General features: G+C 40.1%; 1 protein-coding gene across 2 annotated transcripts in view; it reads left to right on the top strand.

The window, feature by feature from the left end:
- The window catches only part of TOX (thymocyte selection associated high mobility group box), a 274,162-nt gene that overhangs the window by 189,580 nt on the left and 59,056 nt on the right, over window positions 1-25,526 (top strand). The window contains exon 4 of one of the 2 annotated variants that reach the window (XM_024205739.2): window positions 20,075-20,353. The exons of the other annotated variant lie outside the window; for it this stretch is intronic. Within the exon in view, the coding sequence (XP_024061507.1) occupies window positions 20,075-20,353 (279 nt within the window). The remainder of the gene's footprint in view (window positions 1-20,074; window positions 20,354-25,526) is intronic. 2 annotated transcript variants of the gene reach the window in all.

Raw genomic sequence — 25,526 nt, 5'->3', positions numbered from 1 at the left:
TTTTTGTTTCTCATAGAAAATGGTGTATAGGGGCTTTTTTGTTACAAGCTTTGATGTATAAGGACTACGGTTGCCAGGTGTCCGGTTTTCGACCGGGAACACCCAGTTGAAAAGGGACCCTGGCACCTCCGATCAGCACCGCCGACTGGGCCATTAAAAGTCCGGTCGGCGGTTCTGCAGGGCTAAGGCAGGCTAGTCCCTACCTGTCCTGGCACCGCACTGTGCCCCAGAAGCCACCAGCAGGCTCCAGCTCCTAGGCGGGTGTAAAAGGGACGCTACAGGGCTCCACGCACTGTCCCTGCCCCGAGCACCGGCTCCGCACTCCTGAAAAGTATGGGCCTGATCCAAATCCCACTAAAGCCAATAGAAATACTCTTACTGCTTTTGTTGGTTTTTGAATGAGAGTCTATATGCTAAGAGATATCATGGGTGACTCTAGAAAGCTATTCTTAAGGCAGATGCACGTGAATTCATCTTCGTGCATATTCTGATTGGTTTTGTATGTTTTCTTTCTGTTGGACATTTTAAAATAAAAAAGTTGGTTTTTGAGTTTGTCAAAGAAACAGTAACATGAAGCCTATTACTAAAACCATTGCCAGTAAAAGCAGCATTTTCTTCCACATCAGTAAGAATGCTTTTAGTCACAGACTCATTGGTTGGTACCAGTCACATTAGCTCAATCAGATATCACTCGAAAGATTGTCAGAATTGATAGTTATTTAGTAAGTGTAGAAATTGTAAATAACTCTCCAGTAGAGTGTTGCTTCTGATTAATAAAAATTTGGATCTAGGCAAAAAAGTTGTTTGGTGATTCTGTGTGTTTTTGTATCCTGCAATGCTTTGTATTTACTTTAGATTACCAATAGACAACCGTTAATTTTCTGTGAATCAGAAAAAATGTGAATATCACCTTGAAAACTTTTTTTCCATTCCCCTTCTGACACCTGATTATTTCTCCTGATGAAAATTCAGTCCATGCCCACGCCCATAGAATCATTGAATATCAGGGTTGGAAGGGACCTCAGGAGGTCATCTAGTCCAATCCCCTGCTCAAAGCAGGACCAGTCCCCAACTAAATCATCCCAGCCAGGGCTTTGTCAAGCCTGACATTAAAAACCTCTAAGGAGGGAGATTCCACCACCTCCCTAGGTAACCCGTTCCAGTGCTTCACCACCCTCCTAGTAAAAATGTTTTTCCTAATATCCAACCTAAACTTCCCCCACTGCAACTTGAGACCATTGCTCCTTGTTCTGTCATCTGGTACCACTGAGAAAAGTCTAGATCCATCCTCTTCGGAACCCCCTTTCAGGTAGTTGAAAGCAGCTATCAAATCCCCCCCTCATTCTTCTCTTCTGCAGACTAAACAATCCCAGTTCCCTCAGCCTCTCCTCATAAGTCATGTGCTCCAGCCCCCTAATCATTTTTGTTGCCCTCCGCTGGGCACATTTAGACTTTGAAGCAATGGAACTCATTTGGTTCTGCTGTTCGGGGGAAGGGGCAGGATTCTAGGAAAACAACAAGGAGTCTGGTGGCACCTTAAAGACTAACAGATTTATTTGGGCATAAGCTTTCGTGGGTAAAAACCTCACTTCTATGCATCTGAAGAAGTGAGGTTTTTACCCATGAAAGCTTATGCCCAAATAAATCTGTTAGTCTTTAAGGTGCCACCAGACTCCTTGTTGTTTTTGTAGATACAGACTAACACGGCTACCCCCAGATACTTGAGGATTCTAGGAAGTAACTCAAGGATCTTCAGAGTTCCAGTGCACAGGGTACAGTTCCCAGTGCAAAAGAACACTTGAGGGCAAAGCAAGGCCAGGGAATCTGAATCTGCAACTACATGAACTAACCTACCAACATCCACAACCTCCAGGCAAGCAAGGATGCTGTGGGAAAGGAGGTTGCTACAGCCTGGAGGTTAGTTGTGGCAGTGGAGCAACTCTGCTGATATTCTGAGGCCTTAGGAAAAGATTCCTTCCTCCCAGCACTCACTGATCTTCCTAATGTACATCTCATGCACTGGGATGAAGATTTGGGATCGATTTTAATCTTCATTAGAGCAATGTGTTAACTCTCTACTAGCCATAGGTGCAAATGGGGACAAAGTTATTTGGTTATGTAAAACCTTGCTGATATTATCTTTTCTAAAGTTGGGAACAGTGCAAGTTTGGGTGTACTGAGGGTCACGCAGGTTAGGTATGGGGAGTAGGAAGGAAGTTATGCATCACTGTACCACCAGGTCTTTGGGTTTTTCAAATATTGCTTTTTTCTCTGGTATGCTTCTTAAATTGTAGTACAGGCTATTTATATGTTAAATATTTTACTAATAGACAGGATTTATACTCTATTATTTTATATTAAATACTATGTAAATCAGTTCTCTCAAAAATGGCTGTGCAAATGGCACTATGTGGTTCCATGGTTATTGTGCATCAGTGATTTCCATACTAAATTTTCTCAGTTTTATAAGAAAAGTTTGCTTACAAGAAAAAAAATTTTTTTCATCATTTCCAGGCCTGCCTATTCCACCCAGGAAATTAAATCACACAATGTTCTTTTCTTCTCACTCATATTCTGCAGGTTAATTTTGCTTCTGGATATACCTTTGCAACCCTGTTACCGTCAAATCATGATCTTATTTGCATCTGTGCAAGTCTGATCACTTATGCATTGAATTGAGTTGTTCTAGTGTAACTGATGACAGAATTTGGAATTTACAATACAATACAACTGGAATTTAGCTAAGAATTGCATTGATTTTATCTTAGGCAGAATAGAATCCAGCTCACTGTCCCAAAGCTGTGTTGACTCTCCAGTGCTAGCATGAGTAAAATATAGTAAATCTTATTTTTAGTAAAATAGGCAGACATCAGTCTGAATAACCACAGGAAACAGATTTGTTGAGTAAAGAAGGTTATGTCTAAGTAATCCGTTCAGTAAGTAGGCTTATTAAGGTAGTTATTATAATTTATCTGTTGAGTAAGAAGGTGCCATTTTTCCATAGTTTTGAGAGTAGAACTGCCTTTTAAACTGTTGCTGGGACAATAATTTCCAAGAGTTGCCAGAAAACTATGTAATGGTATCTCCAAAACTGTCTATATTTTATTTTTTAAAAGTCTTTCCACAATCAATGCAACCACAATTTTATATTTTGTGAAGCTACGGTGTTATTCCTCTGGAATGGTGACCGAAGCATGAAGCAGCATACGAATGTTTAGCATATCTGGCACGTAAATACCGTGGAATGCCAGCTACAAAAGTGCCATGCAAATGCCTGTTCTCACTTTCTGGTGACATTGTAAATAAGAAGTGGGCAGCATTACCTTCTGTAAATGTAAACAAACTTGTTTGTCTTAGCAATTGTCTGAACAAGAAGTAGGACTGAGTGGACTTGTAGGCTCTGACGTTTTACATTGTTTTGTTTTTGAGTGCAATTATGTAACAAAAAAAATCTACATTTGTAAATTGCACTTACACGACAAAGAGATTGCACTATGGTACTTGTATGAGGTGAATTGAAAAATACTATTTCTTTTGTTTATCATTTTTATAGTGCAAATATTTGTAATAAAAAATAATGTACACTTTGATTTCAGTTACAACACAGAATACAGTATATATGAAAATATAGAAAAACATCCAAAATATTTAATAAATTTCAATTGGTATTCTATTGTTTAACAGTACGGTTAAAACTGCGATTACTCGCGATTAATTTTTTTGAGTTAATCGCGTGAGTTAACTGCGATTAATCGACAGCCCTACTAAAAATCATTGTGTTTCTTGCCTACCGGAGAGGGTGGGTTGAATATTGAAAACAGGAGGAGACAGGATAATTGAGGGAACTCGACCCAGCTAGCACATTACTCGTGTTCTCCTCTTCTTAAGTATAAGTTAAACAAAGGGCAATGGGTAAGTTAAAGTTGACTTTGTTTGCTTTAATTTATTTTCTCTCTGTGTGCTTCTTATATCCGTACTCTATCAGCCACTCACACATTGCTCATCAGCCCTTAATCAGTTATCAAGAATCAGATAAACTGAGTCCTGAGATCTGTGTATGATAACTGGGAATGCAGTCGGGAAAATTGCACATGCAAATTGAGTAAATACACACTGATTGCTAGTTAGAGGCTTAGCTAGCAGTGTACTTGCATAGTTGCCTTAATTGCATTAATAATTGGAGTAATTTTGTGCACAATCATGGATGCACTTTTACACACACTCATAGATACTACTTTTTGAAAATTTGGCCCAAAATGAAAAAAAGATTCCTTTGATGAGAAAGCTAAGATAGTATGTGATAGGCTTTGTAGTTGTAAACTTCATAGTTGCAGGTGGAAGACAACCCTATTATGGGACATTAATAAAATTTCAGGAGCAGTGCTGAGCTGGGAAAGAGTACAAGGTTATGCGTACATTATTGTATTGTGCACTGGCATTGAGATCTCATATACACTTCTGAAGCCAGCCTCGTGTGTATAAATATGACGGCATACTGTGGACTGGTCTTTCTGTTGTCAGATCTTTTCCTCTGTCATGTCAGTCCGGGATGATGTGAGTTCAGATTTTTTAAATGGTTTATATTCTCCTTCGTTGCACCTGAGTGCTTGTCCACTGAGGGATGTCTCTGCTTTTCAATGCTTACCATGTGATAATGTCAGAGGTCAGCACTGGGGTCTCCCCTCAGCTTGCAATTGCATTTTATTTTGTTGGATTCAGATCCTTTAACCATTAATTGCATTGAAAATTACGAACAAGGCCTTAAACTGGCATCAGAAGCTGACGGGAAGCCAGTGAGGGACTGGAGCACAGGCCTGCTGTGCTCACAGTGGCCTGTTGTGGTGGAGGCAAGCAGCCACATTCAGTACACGTTGGAGTGTTATGCATCATCTTCCACTCAGCTTCAGATACAGTGAATTACAGTAATCCAGCCTGGAGGTGACAAATGCTTAGATCGCTGTGGCCAGGTCCTTGTCTGGGAGGAAGTTTCCTAGCAAGCTGGAGGTGAGAGAGGACATTTTTGAAAACTGATGCCACCTGGTCATCGAAGCTTAGGACTCCAAGGCTTTGCATCACTTTGATGAATGGGGGTTGTATGCCTTTGATGGAAGTTGGAGACAAGGATCTTGGCCAGCTCTTCGAAGCGTTTTCCTTTTCCGATGGGCATTGCTTTGGTCTTGCCTCGATTCAGTTTGACTCAGCTGCTCTTCACCCCGTTTCATGTCGGCATTGTGACATTTTAGTAGTGGTGGTGCTTGCATGAGTTTAGAATGAGAAATATAGCTAAGTGTCATTGGCATACTGTTGGCAGCTAAACCCATAGTGTCTTGCTGTCTCTCCCAATGGTATCACATAGATATTGAAGAGGAGGGGATAGTGTGGATCCCTGAGGGACCACACATGTGAGAGCCTTTGGACAGGAGGGGCCGTCACCCACCACCACTCTCTGAGTTCTGCTGGAGAGTAACTACAGTGTAGTGCTGTGCCATCGATTCCTGCTGTGTTATGTAGGCGTGTTAGCAGCACCTTGTGGTCCACTGTGTCAGAGACTGCAGAGAGGTCCAGCAGTATGATCATGGAGATCTTACCTATGTACATGGCCATGAGGAGTCATCTTTTTAGTGCCACTAGATTCATCTCTGGGCTGTTACTTGGTCTGAACCCTGACTGTGAGGCATCCAGCATGTTGGCTGACGTCACATATTGTTGGAGCTCAGTGTGGTTACTCTCAACTATTTTGCCAAGGGGTGGGAGGGTAGAGACCAGATTGTAGTTGGGGAGATATTCAGGGTCGAGTGTTGGCTTCTTGAGGATTGGATAACATACTGCATTTTTATGGAGTTTGGTAGGTGTGCTTCTCTGAAGGAGACATTGACTTTTCCCTTTAGTAGTGGGTATAGTTGTTCTTCACTGGCTTTTACCAGTCAGGAGGGACATGGATCAGTTTTGCAGATTGTGGCTCTAATATTTTTCAGGGCTTCTTGAGCTTCAGCATGTGTGATGGGGCCAAACTCCATCATGGTGGTGGGGCGGATTATATTTTTCTGCCAGAATTCCCAACCTCCCAGCTTCCTTTATATTCAAGTGAGGCAGGAGTTTCTCTGGTGGCTATTAAACAATTAACTGTCTTAACATGGCTTTACTTTCGGAGGCTTAATCCCACTCTTGTTTTGTATTTGGTCGCAGACAGGCAGGCTGCCTCTTTTAATAAAAGAAAACAGCAAAAGGCCAAATCTCATTCCAACACACACCCAGAGGATGGAGCCTTCAGAAGATTTGTGACATTGTCGAACTGTGCAGCCACTTCCATTTCCATCCTTTCCATTTCCAAAGGGCCCCATCTTGGACATTGGTGTCATGCCTATGTGGCTGCCGACGCCTGCCTCATCTCACAGGTGTAATTTGTGAGTCAGTTTAAAATTGCCCTTCAGGTTTACAAATTTCTGCATGGACTCACTCCAAAACCCATACTTCTGACGTCTCGTCTGCCTGCTCCCCTGCCTATTCATCCTATATCTCGAGTCTTTATCTTCTCACTGTCTCCTTCTTCATAGTTTCCATAACTGGCAGTTTTTCGTTTGTCCTGAAGCTCTTAAGTATCTGTAAGTTCCTTCCTTCCTTCCTTCCTCTGGGACAGCAATCACTTTCTCTCCTTGAATTTCACCTTACCCATTTTACTGTTCTCTTCAGGTTGCGTACATAAAGGGTGAAATCGGGGCCCCACTGAAGCCAGTGAAAATTTTACCACTGACTTCACTTCAGCCAGGATTTTACTCAAGGTGTTTTGCATGTATAAAGGCGATACGAAAATACATTCTATTATAGAAAATTCTCACCACAGATGCATGCATTTGCTGTTCTGGCATACAGGAATAAAGTGAAATTACTATATAGAGAATCATAAAAAAACTCACTTCCCCAACCAGTGGTTGCTGTTGGGCAATAACGAAAGTAGAGGTCTGAAAGGAGAATGAAAAAGGAAGTGTCCTCAACCAGACAAAACTTAACATCTAAATTCTGAATGTGGATGTGACAACAAAGAAAGTGCTTCAGAATTAGAAGCAACAGGAAAAATGAATTATGAATTCAAAAATACTTAAGTTGTGATTGCCCTTAGCTGACTGCACGTGCTCTGCATAGTGACTGAGGTAGGTTTATCCCTTTTTAGAAAGCTTTGTCTCTGTTTTCATTTCTGAATATGTTTTTGTTATATGACCTGTTGTTACTAGAAGGATTCAGTTCACATTTATTGCAAACCTAGCAAAATGAACATTTAAAAAAAAACAACAACAACCCTGTAGTGAGGGATTTCTGTCACATTCCTATGTAATGAGCAATGAACTTTATATATATTTATTAACATTAATCTTTTGAGGCTGGTGGGTGTCCATCCTTTTCTCTGAAATAGAAAATAAAATGATTGAGATTTTTTCCTGTTTTGAAAAATGCAATATTGAAGTTGGGAGGCTGCAATCAGATATTTATGCTAGAGATATTAAATAGGTTTTAAAGACAAAACCGTAAATCATACAATACAGGAGAATGATGGACTTATTAGCAGATCATTAAATGACTTTTTTTTCCTGAGAGCCAAGCATATTTTTCATAACTTACAAGAAGTGTCTTGCCTTGCAGTAACACATATGTTTAACATTAAAAAAACCACAATATTTGACTATGGCATTGAGTTTCTAGTTATTAGGTTTACATTGCTTGGAAAATTGTGACAATATGGTTATTAATATCAGTAAATGTATGACTGGATAACAAGATCATATTTATGAAAAACAATCTCTTGTCAGTTAACCATTTTGCAGACGTAGCATTTCCTTTTTCTTTAATAATATCACACATGCTGATGTGTATAGGGCCGCAGCTTAGGAACAGAGAGAAATTGTTAAAGATCTCTTGACCCAAAATCAATTAAACCATCGACGTCATTCTTACTGGTCAAAATTACTTGACTGTTGTTTCATAGTTTCATAATTAATGAAAAATAGAGAGGATTGTGAAAATGTGATCATTTTCTAGTGTTGTGTTACTTAAAAGGGTTTCAGAGTAGCAGCCGTGTTAGTCTGTATCCGCAAAAAGAACAGGAGTACTTGTGGCACCTTAGAGACTAATGAATTTATTTGAGCATAAGCTTTCCTGGTCTACAGCCCACTTCATCGGATGCATAGAATGGAACACACCGAAAGAAGATATTTATACATACAGAGAACATGAAAAGGTGGGAGTAGCCATACCAACTGTAAGAGGCCAATCAATTGAGATGAGTTATCATCAGCAGGAGAGAGAAAAAAACCTTTGAAGTGATAATCGAGATGACCCATAGAAGGTGTGAGGATATTTTAACATATTTTAACATGAGGAAATAGATTCAATTAGTGTAACGACCCAACCATTCCCAGTCTCTGTTCAAACCTAAGTTAATTGTATCTAATTTGCATATTAATTCAAGTTCAAGTCTCTCTTTGGAGTCTGTTTTTGAAGGTTTTTTGTTGCAAAATTGCCACCTTCAGGTCTGTCACTGAGTGGTTAGAGAGACTGAAGTGTTCTCCCACTGGTTTTTGAATGTTATGATTCCTGATGTCAGATTTGTGTCCATTTATTCTTTTGCGTAGAGACTGTCCGGTTTGGCCAATGTATATGGCAGAGGGGCATTGCTGGCACATGATGGCATGTATCACGTTGGTAGATGTGCAGGTGCTATCTCAATTGCTCATCTCAATTGATTGGCCTCTTACAGTTGGTATGGCTACTCCCACCTTTTATGTTCTCTGTATGTATAAATATCTTCTTTCTGTGTGTTCCATTCTATGCATCCGATGAAGTAGGCTGTAGCCCATGAAAGCTTATGTTCAAATAAATTGGTTAGTCTCTAAGGTGCCACAAGTACTCCTGTTCTTTTTAAAAGGGTTTGTTTTATTTTTGTAGTATCACTAATATCAGCTATAATGGGCTTGCTCTTCCAACCTTTAACTTCATAGAGTCTTCACATATTGAAGAATCAAATTGACATTCTTTTAAATTCACATATCCAAAAATATGGCTTACAAACCTGAAAATAAGATTGCCTTTGATCAGTAGTAAATACTACAGTCACTGTTTGGCTTAATGCAAAATAAAATGCAACATGAAATTATGGAAAGTGGTTGGGTATTTTATTTTTGTTGTTTTTTGCATTTCAGTGGATTCATTGGTGTTTAATATTTAAAAAGTAGTGTTCAAAACAGGGCCGGCTCCAGGCACCAGCTTGGCAAGCAGGTGCTTGGGGCGGCCACTCCGGAGAGGGGCGGCAGGTCCAGCTATTTGGCGGCAATTCGGCAGACGGTCCCTCATTCCTGTTCGCAGTGAAGGACCTTCCGCCGAATTGCCGCCGCAGATCGCGATCGCGGCTTTTCTTTTTTTGTTTTTGGCTGCTTGGGGAGGCCAAAACCCTGGAGCCGGCCCTGGTTCAAAATAATACCTTTTTTTAGGCCTTTGTTTTCATTGAAATGCACAAATAAGACTTGAAGCTCAGCTCTTTATTCAGTAAGTGCAATGTGTATGGATTCCCTTCCCATTGCCAATAAAAAATAATCTTTTAACAGAATTCTTCCTTTAAATGTTTAATATAGGATCAACAACTAATACAATGCCACTGCTTCCATTTGAGGGAGATGGTTTCTAAAAGAAATGATTTGCTAAAATAAGGATAATTTTTTAAACATGCAGAGAGGTCCAAATCCTGTTCTCCTGCCACCCACCATTCTCAACATATGGAATGCCCTTCATGCAGCAGAACCAGCGAGATTCCACATCACAGTGCCGGGAAAGGAAGGATAGCAAGACCCCATGTAGAGGATGCAGACCTCTGTGTGCTACAGAGTTCAGCTATGTGGGGAATCCTGCACAGTCACTGTGACTAAGGTCAGAGTGGGGAGCAATGTGGATCTTACAGTCCCTTTCACATGGTTAGGAAGCACTAGAGCCACAGATCTTTACGTCAGCCCTTCTGCTGTATTAGCTGTTACAGAGTGGCCCCTTGACTAGAGGGCCTTACACCATGGAGATCCCTAGTGCCTAGCGAAGCTACTAAGGCCGGGCACAGGATTTAGTAATAAAACATTAAACTCCAAGAGCAGCAAATTCTTCCTTTGGAAGGACAAATTGAACTCTTCTTGAAGTAAAGAGGAGCTACAGGAACACACTGAAGAGCAGAATTTAGCCTTAAGGGATATACTCTTGCATTCCACACAAGTTCACCTTTCTTTTAAGAACATGTTTCCATCTGATATACCATAAATTAATAATTTCCCAGTGCTGTGCCCAGTCCTGCAGTCTTCAAAAGGACTGGCCATTCCTAGTGCTTGAACTTAATGACAACTGATTGTGTGGGAGGGGATGGGAAAGCAAAATTCAGCATCTGTCCTTGGAATTTGTTGCTGCATGTTGGGATGCTTCAGACAGTACAGCATTAGGAATGTGCAGGTTAGGAAGGAGATGGGGAAAAAAGAGGAAGAACTGGGTAGATGTACAGTATGAATTCACAAAGTCTGATATGCAGTTATACTTCATCAATTTTATGTTTCGTCCATCTGTGTTTTTCCTCAGGTACTTATCATTAATGTGTAAGTCTGGTAGCTTCAGTTCTGTCAACCATCACTTATAAATACTATGTTCAATGACACACTGAAGGGTCCACTATAGGAACCTGTATTGCATAGAATTCCCAGGGGTTACTATGCCATTCCTCAAAGACTTTCTGCTGTACAAGTCATTAGCAAATGCACATATACATTCCTCCATCTCTGGAATCATAGTTTGAGGCATACAAACATTTGCATCCCAAACCAATCAGATGCACAGAAAAAGTTTGGTTTTACAATAATTTTTAATGATTATACTCAAGTACAATCACATATTGTCCTGTTCTCCCATAATTTTAAAAGATTCATAAAAATTCACTTTAATTTTAAAATCAAAAATCTCATCTCAGTCAAATTCTAATATTTTCAAATTATTCAAAATGAAACCGTGCTTTTAAAATGCTATACAACCCCGTCCCTGTGTTAGAATGTTCAGTGTGCGATTCTACCATATCTCACTGCAGACATATTCATTGCCATTCTTTAAAAAATACCTATTGTTAAATTCAGGTGCCAGGTGCATTTGTAACCTACACACCTCCTGGTGTTCTGTCCCCTGTAGAGACCACTTAGAGATTAATGAGTCTGCTACAGCCTTAGCTAAGAGCCATGTGGCTTTTAGCTCATGCAGCAGAGGCTCATGCATTTAGCTCCAGAGGTCCCAGGTTTGATCCTGTCTGCCGACAACCAGGGTCTGTCAGACAGAGCCGGCTCTATGCACCAGCGTCCCGAGCACGTGTTTGGGGCGGCACTCCGGCCCCTTTTTTTTTTTTTTTTTGCTTGGGGCGGCAAAAAACCTGGAGCCGGCCCTGCTGTCAGTGTTACACATGGACTTCAATGGAAGCCACACACACAACTGAAGGAAGAATCTGTCCCTTCTAGTCAATTCCTTACAATAATATTCAGTTACAAGAAGCTATTTGTGGCCCCACTTCTGCAAAGTGCTGAGCATCCTTCACTCTCATGGATCCAGATCAACCCCACAGTGCAAAACTACTAGAAAACCTGGCTGAACCAGCTACCGGGGATTCCATTAGTGTGGGGAGGAATCCCCATGTGGCTTAAAGTTAATATAGTGACTCTAAACTTAACCTCCTTTACCTCCTGGCACACGGAGAAAGGAAAAGTGGGCAAAGTACTTTTGTATTCTGGTTACCATTGGCTGCGAGGGGAGAGGATGAGAGAACAAACAACATGTGACAGATGTTTCTTAATGCATTATGGGAAGGTACTCAGATACTATGATCATGAATGTGGTTTGAGAACCTGAATAGAATAAAATGGTCAATTAGGGCCATGGGTATCTAGAAGCCTCATGTTGGGACTGGACGGTTTGCTGTCGGTCCCAGGATCAGGGGATTGCAGAGATGCCAGTAGTCACCATTGCTTCCCTTATCCTGCTCTGGTCCTGTACCAAATACAGGTAGACTTGGCCCATTGTCTTCAATATGAGATGAAGACTCTCAGGACCCTCACCGGATATTACCCTACAACAGAATTTTGATGAATGAAATTACTACTATTCCTCACCAACACTTCTCAGTCTATTTTTTATTCTTAGACATAATAGCTTCAGGTCCCCTGGATCCTTTATGGGGAACCAATGTTGCTTTGCATAGCCTCTTGTCAGTCTCTTTTTGACTGCATTTGTTTTACAGAATAACTATTGATTCAGGTGTGTTTGACTGAATCTGTTTGAATATACTGCTGATTCAAGATTCTCGTAGAGTTGTCTAAATAAATGTGAAAGGCATATTTGTCTTTCTCATGTGAATAGTTGCTAAAATATAAAACTGGGCTATAGTTATTTGTTAAATGCAATGGAGAGTTAATATTGTTATCAGAAAATATGTGCAAAAATATTTTACTTACACTTCTTGGATCCTACTGGTCTGGTGTCAACCTATACCTGCTGTTGACCCTGTAAGCATTAGACACTTTTAAAAAAGATAACACAAATTATTCACCATTAATACTTTAAAATTAGTCACTATTAAAACCCTAATCATTTGCTGAGAGGATCCAAATTAGTGAACTTTGCAAGATCAAACAAAACTGAAGATATTTGTCCAAATTAAAGTGGAAACATGCATCCAGAATATACTAAATGAACATGTGTGCTCCTGTAATAATAATTTTATTATCTTCAACTCGCAGGCTAGAGTTTTAATTATGACCCTTTTATATCAGTGGAAACCATGTATGTGGGATTAAAAACCTATTTCTTTAACTAGTCTAGTTAAAGACTGTGGTTTGATACATTCTATGCTACAACTTTTATAAAAACCAGAGAACAGTTCTAATAACACTTTTCTAATTTCATGGTTCAGTGCACAGTCAGTAAAGATTTAAATAATTCAGAAAGAAAGCCTATTCTGTTTCTTTATTAGAAGTTTGAGTCAGGCAAATTCTTTGACATTTAATAGGTTTTTAACCCTTTTAATAACTTCTTATAATGAAATTTATTGGAGGTTGTTTTAAATAAAGGGTTATTGTATTAAACTGAATAGAAGTCAGTAGGTGTTTGGTTTTTTTGTAATGATTGGTTTTGAGTCCTTGGCCCCGTGTGACTCAAAGGATATTAAAGAATAAAGTAGAAAGGAATGTTAATAGTCACAAAATTGTGTACCAAGAAATATAGAAACTGTATATTGTCATTATATTATTGTGCTATAAAATTTTTCAATCAAATTTTGAGTATTTTTTTAAATCGTTTTAAAGGAGCTTACGGTCACTTACCGAGTCAGTGCTACATAAGGCAACCTAACATGGCTTTATTTTTTTTTTAACAGAATGATTTTAGAAGGTTTTAAGTAGCAAACTTAATAGCACATTCTTTTTCTTATGCTTCCCTTGTCTAGGGTTCATTTTACTTTCAAGGTTTCTGTTTTTAATTTTTAAAGGATTATTGAATGATTTCCCTAATAAAATACAAATTTTGAATGATACTTTCATTGTAGCCCAGGATATATAAAATGCACTACAGTATGACACTGAGGTATACATATATATATATATATATATATATATATATATATATATGACGCTTCCAGTGTTAATCTGTGCTTTGCCTCCAGCATTTATAATGGTGTTAAATATGTAAAAAAGTGTTTTTAATGTATAAGGGGAGTCGCACACAGAGACTTGCTATGTGAAAGGGGTCATCAGTACAAAAGTTTGAGAACCACTGTTTTAACATGTTTGGATCTCTTTTAAATTTGTATTTCTGGATTTCTGGGGTGTATAATTGGAGTATTTTGGATAATTACAAAACACATGAGATGTTTTTACCCTACATTATTGATATTTTCTCTGAAGTTCATCTCCATCTCGTTGTTGCCAGTTCTCTCAATTTTATCATGAGTCTTGTGAGATTTTCTGTTTTTCTTAAGCCTCAGCTTCTGGAGTGTTATGTAATTATGTGAGAATCTCAGTTTTCATGACCTGAAAAATCTGTGGGTGCCAGGCCATGACAATTAACATGTCTTCGTGTCTTGCATGGGTAGCCAGGTTTAAATCAGAAAACCAATGTTATGTCTCAGATCCAGGAATGGTTTGATGGATCCTGTCCCAGTCATTGCATCAGATAAGAATATCAGGATAATACACCGAGATGGTCTCCCAGTTAGACATTTCCATGTTGCAGTCATATTGGGTGTGTTCACGTTCATTTTAAAGACATGGGAGGAAGGATGATGTGTTCTTTAAGGCACCTGAGTTCTATTTTCTCCAGTTACTTTGGGCAAGTAATTAGAAGTATATTTTCAGCCAGCATGAAACTGAACTTCTCAGTTTTTGTGCCTACTTTGCACCTATGGTATGAATTTTAGGTGCAAACCTCAGTAGTTGCATCTCTGACTACTTATTTGAACTTGCAATCAGGTACTTACAGGTGCAGCTACTCACATTTGTGCCAATAATTGAAATGCAAGCACAAAAATGCAGAAGATGTGTCCCAGTTTCCTCGTCTGTGCATGATGAGATCCTTGGGTGGAAAGTGATATAGAAATGCCAAGTACCATCATTATTAGATCATCAGAGAGTTCATTAAGAATGTCAAATAAGGACTATCCTTATTTTCTGTAACATCCAAATTTCTAATATTCTGATATCTGAAACTTTGTTCTCCAAGTTGGAATTTAGCCATCAGACTGCCTTGCCTCATTATTTTATTCAGCAGAGAGTGTTCAGCAACGTAGCCCTCTGCAGCCTGCATACTGAATGAGGGTCCAAGACAGATTCACTTTGGTGACTTTTGTAAATCTTTATTTGGAAGAAACCTAAGAAACATGGGTTTCTGTTTTCAAAGTAGCCTGTGGTTGCGTTAGATGTACATGTAATGCTTACAAAGAATGGGAGATGTGCTTTCTGCACAATTATTACTGTCTGTACAGAGCCATAGTGTTTCAGGTAAGAGGCCAATGTCCCTGCCCCAAGGAGCAAAGTGCACATATATAGTTTCCATAGATAAATACGGATAACTCAGTGGAACTCTACCAGGTAACAGTATATTGAGCCAGTACTGATATTTTGACTTTTTTTAGTGTTAAAGATGTGGGCCCATTCCTGGGTCTATGGCATTTTCTTCCAGCCAATGTAAAACCTAAGTGGTGGAAAAGTTTTTCAGGACTGTGACATCAGAAAGTGACTGCAACTTTTTTTGTATTGTAGAGAGCCAGCAAACCAGGGCAAAAATGGCCAGAATGGGCACATGACTGGGGCAGCCCTGGGAATGCACTGATTCAGTGTATCCACTCTGTGACTTCTGTGGTGGGGCTTCAAATAGCCCAGACTGCAGTCTGCAGCTGCATTCCCCTGGTAGAACCATCCAGCCTTTTACTCTGCCCTTTTCAGGCAACACCACTTGTCTTCTCTTGCGAGACCCAAGGGGAACAGCTGGGGCAGGGAAGAGTAATTTCCACCAGCACGGGCTTAGTTTTTGAGCACCCAGCACAATGAGACCACAATACTGATTGGGGCCTTTCGGCATGACTGCAATATAGATCGAGCTGTTCAGAACATTTGAGTCAAGTCACTGCTCTGGAATGAAAAACTGCTCTGAATCAGGCAGAGTAGGGGTTTGAACCTGAGTCTCCCACATCCTAGGCCAGTATCCAGTCTGACACCTGCACATGTAGACACATACCTTCCTTGGGTTTCGTTTTCATTCCAATACTGTACAAAAACAAATTTCAAAACCTTGAAAGTTGCTGCAGAATAGAATTGTGGCCCTTTGGTCAGCTCTGAATGTAAATATTTGCTGCTGCTGCTACTTGGTTGCATTTAACTGCGTACTTGTAAGGAATTTCAGGTGGGCCTGAATATGTTGCATTGCTTAGAAAGCTTAAGCTTTCCCATCAGTGGTCTAAAGAAAAGTGACATTCTCTACTGTTCACGTCTGTTGTGAATTGCTTTCCATAGAGTAGTTCCATGATTATTTTAAAATTAGTTTTAATGTGGGTAAGTGCCTGCTTTTATCAAAATCCAAGTATACAGAATGTATTTATGGACAGGCTGCTCCCATCTCCATGGATGGTCCCATTGTATCCACTGTGGAGTGCATGAGGATTTGGGAAGCCCATGCAGGAAGTGGCAAGGGTGGGTGGGAGACAGGACAGAGGCAATGCCAAGAGATCCACAGCTACATAGAGTCTCCTGTTTGTATCCCAACTTTCCTGCAGAGGGGATGCATTAGGGCCACAGCCTTGGGAGAAGGATTCCTTCTCTCCATGCATCTACCCTCCACCCATTGTACTGTCTCAGGCTGGGCAGTGGTTAGAGGGTTTATTCCTTAGGGCTTGTTCTCACTACCAGCTAAATCGGTGTGGCAGCGGCATCGATTTAGTGGGTCTGGTGAAGACACAATAAGTTGATGGCAGAGCGCTCTCCTGTCGACTTCAGAACTCCTCCTCCTTGAGAGGCAGAAGCTATCTCAACAGGAGAGTGTCGCCCATCGACATAGTGCGATGTAGACACCGCTGTAAGTCCATCTAAGCTATGTCAACATAAGTTATATAATTTGTGTAACTTAACTAGCGTAACTTAAATCGACTTACCTCATTAGTGTAGACAGGGCCTTAGTGTCTAAATTGGAATATAAATGCAAATTAAGAAGGCACTCTTCATGTTTCTTACTCATATTTCTGCAAAAGTAAGTGAAATACTGTAGCTGTTGTTAATGGAAACCTATATCCATGTGTTTTAAAAATTCACAAGAAAAGTTGATTGCATCTGAAATCCAGAACATTATAGGTTGTAAATAGTTCTTGCTATGTGCAGAATATATAAAGAGGTCTTAATAACCAGAGAGACAAGGTGGGTGAGGTAATATCTTTGTTTGTGAAAGAGATAAGCTTTTGAGGTACAAAGAACTCTTCTTCGGGTCTGGGAAAGGTAGTCAGTGTAGGGAAAGATAGTCACAGCAAATACAAGGTGGAACAGATTGTTAAGCATAATGAGTTAACACATGTTGCAAGAGATCATTCAAGATGTAGTGGGCAATTAACACATCTGCAATCGTAGGACAAAGGAAGGTTAGCGGGTTAGAGGTTGTTGTAATAAGCCATAAATCCAGTGTCTTTACAAATCTATAATTTTTAATGTCTAGGAAAGTTATTAATTTAAGCTCCTAGGCTCAACTTTTGAAGATGTTGTGCAGGGTGAGAACGGATAGGTCAGAAATTGAGTTGATCTGTTTTTTTTGTCTTTCGTCATTTTTCTGTGTGAGTTCATTCAAGAGTGTAATGATTGCCTGGTTTCACATATATAAATGTTGGGGTATTTGATGCTCTGAATGAGGTACACTACATGTTCTGATAGACAAATGTAAGACCCATGAATCTTGAAGGGTGTTGTGGAGTATGTTGATCCCTGTAGTAGTGGAGATATGTCTGCAGGTTTTGCATCTGTTGTTTTGGCAGGGTCTGGTGCCACTTTGAGTTGGTTTGTTCTGGTCTTTGGGGAGCTTGCTTCTGATGATCAGTGTGGCAAGATTGGGAGGTTTTAATAACCAATCAGTTTTGATAGCCGATGATATGTTGTCAGTTAGCAAATACATTTTAAATAAAAATAAACAACATGATATTATTATTAAATTTGTGTCCAGCTTTCACTGAGGCATATACTTGCACAGTATTTGAAATATTGACAAAAATACTTGTTTAGGTTTTTTAATAGTGCATTTTACAATAGAGTATTTCTAATGAAAAATTTACTTATTTTACATTTACAGCCTCCTTTAATATGTGAAGCCAAAAGGGGTCTATTTTTAGCACTGATCTGTAGTTTCCTTAGATTGTCTGAGAGGTACCCAAAAAATAGTGTACAAAGGGGTAGTGTAAGCTCTATTCACAGTTTAACTCCAGCAGTGTTTCTCAATGGCCCTGGGGATAGCACTCAACAATGTTCAGTGTCAAAAGATGACAGACAGGGGTAAATGGAAGGGCTTCAGAGATACCTCACTTTCCCTTGTTCTTGCTGCAACTGGCAAACTTCCAAGCCATGCCTGCTAACACCACATAAAGCAGCAGCTGGTGAGTAACATTAGCAAATAAGGCCTCAGGGCTACCCATGTTCCAGTTCTCCATTCACCAACTGCTATTCAGTGAAACAGCTGGATCAGAAGAGATACAGCCAAGAAGTAGTTACTGTTTTATGTGTACAACTGTTTTGATATAGATTGTCTGCTAGAGGCAGAGATAATGATAGCTTTCAAGGCTAATATGTTTGACTAGGAGGGAAGCTGGTATTTGAAAAAAGGGAGCAGAAAGTCAGTAACAATCTGTAAAAATATAAATGTTTTTTTCAAGATTCAAGTTCTCAGTTGATGCTGTGCACTGGTTTTTTTCAATGGGTTAGTTATTGAATGAACTTGAATTATGGGTATTAATAAACCTTTTGTATTCCAGAGATATTAATTCATAAAGCAGTATCAAGACTGTATTAAGAGAGGTCGCATTGTCAAAATCTACTTCAGATATATTTTAGGACAACAAATGAATTTAAAATAGCAAACATTCTCGATTCCAGGATATTTGTTGGCATGATTCACTCTCCAAAAAATACACCAAATCAATTCCCAAGCCTATAAATAACCTTTCAAAAAATCACTTATTCTGCCAATAATGAAAAAAATGGCAACGATCATACTTGGGTTTTTTTCCCCAGTTCTAATTCTAATTCCTTGTTGTAAAAGGATCTCCCAGACTGGTATGCTATCAGGAGAGAGAGAGAGAATGCACATACACACACAAGTGCAAGGGTGGGGGGGGGGGGAGAGAGGTGGGTTATAAATCTAAAGGAATAATCATTGGGTGACATGCTACAAAAGGCTATCAGTAAAATAACTACGGTTATATTAGTAGATTGGACTGTTATCACTTTTTCCCTAACGCAATGATACTAATACATTGGTAATTTTTGTCAAATTCCACCAGATATATATGGCATGCTTTAACGATACCGACTAAGATAACTATATCCATTTCATTTTCAGCTTTGAATTGCCACTTCAACTTTAAATCACCCCCCAAAACCTCTAACTGTATAAACTGAGCTACTCTCTGTAGTTGTCTTATCTCAAGCTATGAGTTTGAGTACATTGGATAAGCATTATGGGATATCCTTTATAGTATCCGTGTACAGTACATTTGACCTCTGGATAAGTAAAGAGCTTCATCCTCCAATGCTTTTCATTCTAATCCTTGCAGAGACTGAATTCATTGCTTGAATTAAAAATGAGTCTCATTAATGCGAAAAAGCAGTGACCCAAATAGCAAAATGGATAAATTTGTCAACCTTGCAGCTTTAGCGCTTCAGGTTCATATATGACTGTTGCAGCAAATCAGTTCATTAGTCAATTAATCCACCTATTGATAGAGCCCTAGGTCTGTTTTCTGAATCTTAAAAATTAACATGTCTTGGGCCATTTTAGGCAAGGTAAAACTGGACTTAGTACTAGAAGTTCAACTCCCTAGAATTTGGGGCAAGTATGGATCTGGATCCAAACTTGGCAACTCAAACTCATCTCCATAAGATGGACAAGAACCCTCTTGAACTTTGATTCAAGATTCTGACATCTCTGTTTTGTATTATTATATTTCTTAAACTCACTTTTGACAGTCGCAAAGGACAGTTAACAAAAGGCCATATCCTTCAGTCCCTATGCAGGAAAAACTCTCAGTAGAGTCAATGGGAGCTTTGCCTGTCCAAGGGCTGAAAAGAGCCTGCATGATTTAGCCCAAAATAAACAGTGTTATGCAAAAGTTGGCTGTATAGTTATTTTGTGTATTCCTTACACCTCATATGTTTGAATTAAAAACTCCCAGTTCTCTTAAATATGAAATATCCTGTAGATCAGCAGGGATTCCTTTTAAGGCCAAAGGGAACTTGGACATGATGGCATGATGATGGAAAATTATTGCTTTCCAATTTTCCTTTTGTAGATGCAAGATTTACGGAACGCAGAAGGAGCTCAATATAGTTCCCACCCTCAGATGGCAGCCATGAGACCAAGGGTTCAACCTGCAGAAATTAGGCAGCCAGGAATGATGCAGCATGGTCAGCTGACTACCATTAACCAGTCACAGCTCAGTGCTCAGCTTGGTTTGAATATGGGTGGAAACAATGTTCCCCATAACTCTCCATCTCCACCTGGAAGCAAGTCTGCAACTCCCTCACCATCCAGTTCAGTCCATGAAGATGAAGGGGATGATACCTCTAAGGTATGGTTAGGCACTAGAAATAACAAATGGTGGCTGGTTTTAGGACTAGCTAAATGAATCAGTCTCTCTAAGTGTTATTTGGCATATGTGTACCTGAATTATGAAGGCTATAATTTATAAGTTGCTGTCATCCAAATGAGACATGTCAGGGAGGTACATACTGTAGCATGTGGTATTTTTACAACAAGCATAAAGGGGCTAACTGATGTGAATAAAGGATTGGCTTTTACCTTAAACCTATCTTCTAGACTCCAATCAGCCCTGAAAGCAACACGAGTGAACAACATCACACTTCTCTGAATGAGGAAAATGGAAGGTGGTCTGCATAGTGAACTAAAGAGTAAAGGAGAATATTTCTTACAGGAGTTTAATATAAAGATTGAATTTTCTCTCATGTGCACAAAGTGTGTTTGTTCCAGATCAAGACTCAAGTTATTGCTAAGGAAGCATGGGATTGTGTGTACAGTTTGCTAGTGTTTGGCACTTGGCCGCAGGATGAGTAAATAGAAGAAGTAAATATAGCAACCAGAACAGAAGAATAGGAAAATATCTTCGAATACTGTTTAAATTCACTTCTTGGAAAGGTTATGTAGACGTCATGCTTTTACATTGTATGTAGCACTGGTGCTTCATGATGATACGTTTAACACCCATTAGTGTCACTACAAACATAATAAAACATAATAATATAATCATTTGGATAGCATTTTTGTGCAAAAATCTCAAAGTGTTTTGCAAAAGTGGGTGAGTATTATCTCCATTTTGCAGACAGGAAAACTGAGGCACAAAAAGGTTGTGATTTGCCACAAGATCACACAAGAGCTAGGAGCAGAGTCCGGATAAGAACTGAGGTCTCCTGACTCCCAGCTCTGTGTTCTAATCACTAGAGAATGTTAATGGGCCTGTTATGTGGTAGCAGTAATAGTTGTGAGCATTGCCAGTTCTTATGGGAAAAAAAGTTGGGATTCATTGCAAAGATGTAGGAGGAAGGTCAAACAGAGGCAAAGTGAGTCACTAAGGAATATAATTCAGTCAAGAGTTGTACGTCTGATTTGTTTTTGAGTTATATTTATGTTTTTCATGCCTGTGTTCTGAATAAATTCTGATTACAATTATTTTTTCAGAACTTTCCCTTGATTTCACAAACTTAGTTCTTGAATGTGTTATACTTTTTAATGTTGTGAGGAACTGCTCCCACACTCGTGAAAACTTATATAAACATAAACATGCACAGCCTTCACTTTGTAAAATAAGGTATTTGCAGCATCTGTTAATTTTCAAATATTTTTGCATATTGAGCCCGTGAGATCCTGAGACCCTCAGCTTCCCTAGAAGATAGTATCTAGGAGCTCAATTCTGTAATGAAATCATCCCATCTTTTTATTCCAGTCCTTGTTCCTACTGAATCTTTCAATAAAATAATGGCATATTTGTGATACATTTTTTCATAACAACACATTATCATAGAATATCAGGGTTGGAAGGGACCTCAGGAGGTCATCTAGTCCAATCCCCTGCTCAAAGCAGGACCAATCCCCAACTAAATCATTCCAGACAGGGCTTTGTCAAGCCTGACCTTAAAAACCTCTAAGGAAGGAGATTCCACCACCTCCCTAGGTAACCCATTCCAGTGCTTCACCACCCTCCTAGTGAAAAAGATTTTTCCTAATATCCAACCTAAACCTCCCCCACTGCAACTTGAGACCTTGTTACTCCTTGTTCTGTCATCTGGTACCACTGAGAACAGTCTAGATCCATCCTCTTTGGAACCCCCTTTCAAGTAGTTGAAAGCAGCAATCAAATCCCCCCCATTCTTCTCTTCTGCAGACTAAATAATCCCAGTTCCCTCAGCCTCTCCTCATAAGTCATGTGCTCCAGCCCCCTAATCATTTTTGTTGCCCTCCACTGGACTCTTTCCAATTTTTCCACCTCCTTCCTGTTATGTGGGGCCCAAAACTGGACACAGTACTCCAGATGAGACCTCGCCAATGTCGAATAGAGGGAATGATCACGTCCCTCGATCTGCTGGCAGTGCCCCTACTTATACAACCCAAAATGCCATTAGCCTTCTTGACAACAAGAGCACACTGTCGACTCATATCCAGCTTCTCATCCGCTGTAACCCCTAGGTCCTTTTCTGCAGAACCGATGCCTACCCATTCGGTCCCTAGTCTGTAACAGTGCATGGGATTCTTTCCATCCTAAGTGCAGGACTCTGCACTTGTCCTTGTTGAACCTCATCAGATTTCTTTTGGCCCAATCCTCTAATTTGTCTGGGTCCCTCTGTATCCGATCACTACCCTCCAGCGTATCTACTACTCCTCCCAGTTTAGTGTCATCTGCAAACTTGCTGAGGGTGCAGTCCACGCCATCCTCCAGATCATTAATGAAGATATTGAACAAAACCGGCCCCAGGACCGACCCTTGGGGCACTCCGCTTGATACTGGCTGCCAACTAGACATGGAGCCATTGATCACTGCCTGTTGAGTCCGATGATCTAGCCAGCTTTCTATCCACATTATAGTCCATTCATCCAGCCCATACTTCTTTAATTTGCTGGCAAGAATACTGTGGGAGACCGTATCAAAAGCTTTGCTAAAGTCAAGGAATAACACATCCACTGCTTTCCCCTCATCCACAGAGCCAGTTATCTCGTCATAGAAGGCAATTAGGTTAGTCAGGCATGACTTGCCCTTGGTGAATCCATGCTGACTGTTCCTGATCACTTTCCTCTCCTCTAAGTGCTTCAGAATTGATTCCTTGAGGACCTGCTCCATGATTTTTCAAGGGACTGAGGTGAGGCTGACTGGCCTGTAGTTCCCCGGATCCTCCTTCTTCCCTTTTTTAAAGTTGGGCACTACATTAGCCTTTTTCCAGTCATCCAGGACCGCCCCGGATCGCCATGAGTTTTCAAAGATGATGGCCAATGGCTCTGCAATCACATCCACCAACTCCTTTAGCACACTCAGATGCAGCGCATCCGGCCCCATGGACTTGTGCTCGTCCAGCTTTTCTAAATAGTCCTGATCCACTTTCTCCACAGAGGGCTGGTCACCTCCTACCCATGCTGTGCTGCCCAGTGCAGTAGTCTGGGAGCTGACCTTGTTCATGAAGATAGAGGCAAAAAAAGCATTGAGTACATTAGCTTTTTCCGCATCCTCTGTCACTAGGTTGCCTCCTTATCATAAGCCTAGGACTTTGATTTCACTAAGGGCTGGTCCACACTAACCCCCCAGTTCGAACTAAGATACGCAACTTCAGCTACGTGAATAACGTAGCTGAAGTCGAAGTATCTTAGTTCGAACTACAAGGTACTTACCGCGGGTCCACACGCGACAGGCAGGCTCCCCCGTCGACTCCGCGTACTCCTCTCGCGGAGCAGGAGTACCGGTGTCGACGGCGAGCACTTCCGGGATCGATTTATCGCGTCTAGACAAGTCGCGATAAATCGATCCCAGAAGATCGATTGCTTACCGCCGAACCCGGAGGTAAGTATAGACGTACCCTAAATCAGGTATTTCAAATTAAAACAAATATTTTCAATAACAGTGAAGGAACTATTAAGTATTACAGACAAAGAAATAGGGTGTCTTTCCTACTGAAGTCTATTTATGTATTCTGGATTTGTGTATTAAACAAGTAATGCTAATATGGAAGCTCCCTTTAAAATTCTCCTTAGCTTAATCATCCTTAACTTAATCATCAGGAAAAGAAAGCATGATATACCAGTATTAAAGTTACTAAGTACACAGAAATTGATATGTTACTGTTACCTTAGCATTCTTCCAAAGTTATAATAGTTAGTAAAAAATTTTTGGAAGGGATATAAAACTACATGATTCACTGTTTAAACTGATCTCTATTTGGGATTAGAATGAGATCTTCAGGGGAGTCAGATTATCCCACATCTGTCTACTGTAGGTTTACTTGCACCTTCCTCTGAAGGGTCTGGTGCTGGACCAACTTCTGTTGGTGAAAGAGACAAGATCTCTTCTTCAGGTCTGTGTAGCTCAAAAGCTTGTCGCTCTCACCAACAGAAGTTGGTCCAGTAAAAGATATTACCTCACCCACCTTGTCTGTCTCATATCCTGCTACAGCAACACTGCAAATAAAAACTACTGGGTATAGCTCCCAGTGACAGCTGTGTCCCTGGAAACTGCCAACTAGCTGGGACAGATTATTGGCCTTTAGCAACTTTGTGTGGGCCAGACCGGTACAAAGTGATCTTAAAGCTGCCCTAAAGGGGCAATTGAGGGTTCCCATTTCTCAAACCAGCTCCTCTTCCATCTTTGTCCCTTTGAAAGAAATTGCACCAGGGCTGGATGGGGACAGGAGGGCGCTCTGCCATTCTCTGACCAGTGGGAGATCCAATAGCTCATATTTGCACACAATCTTGTGTGATAAACTCTGGGATTTTTGCCTATGTTTTATAAACTGTTGACCCATTGTATGGTATCGTACATTGATATAACTCCTGAGTTCTTTACTCAGTCCTTATTCAGGCAGTCATGCACTGCAGTCATGAGTTAATTCCCAAATTTTGCTACAAATAGAGATTTTGAGGCACAACTTGATGAAGTCAGTGAGACTTTCCTATGAGGACTGAGTGATAATGGAGTGAGTACCACGTTATCTGGAATAAGCATAATAATTGTCCTCATCTTTTTTTATTCTTTCAATTTAACGAGCAAGTCCCAACATCTTTCAACTCATCTACCAGTATTAGTCAAAATAAGTCCTAGGCTGACATAAACCTGTGTAGCGCCGCTAAAGTCAATGCCAACTATGCTAGGCCTGTTACGCCAGCTGAGTACCTACCCTATGGTTTTGAAAGAAGAATTGCTGCACTTCTTGTGAAAGATTTGGTAGTAAAATGGATACTTCTTTGTCATGCTTTCTAACAACTATACCCAATTCTGTCTGAGAAAAAAAACTCTCTAAATGATTTGAGAGGGTAAACTGACTTCATTTGTAGGCAATGTATGTATACAGACTGACAAAATGAATAAGCTAATGTATGCCTTTGCATTAGACATGTAATCCTACTCCACTGAAGACAGTGACAAAATTCCCATTGTTTTCAGTGGGTGCAGGAACTGGCTATATTAGCTTAATAAACCTATCACCAGTGCTGGAAATAAACAAAGAGGAAAAGGAAATAAACTATACAAC

The sequence above is a fragment of the Terrapene carolina genome, unplaced genomic scaffold, assembly GCF_002925995.2.
Source record: "Terrapene carolina triunguis isolate 2854851 unplaced genomic scaffold, T_m_triunguis-2.0 Scaffold58, whole genome shotgun sequence".
In the NCBI taxonomy this organism is placed as follows: Eukaryota; Metazoa; Chordata; order Testudines; family Emydidae; genus Terrapene; species Terrapene triunguis.
Note: the sequence above shows the minus strand (reverse complement) of the source record. Positions and strands in the feature narration are given on the sequence as shown.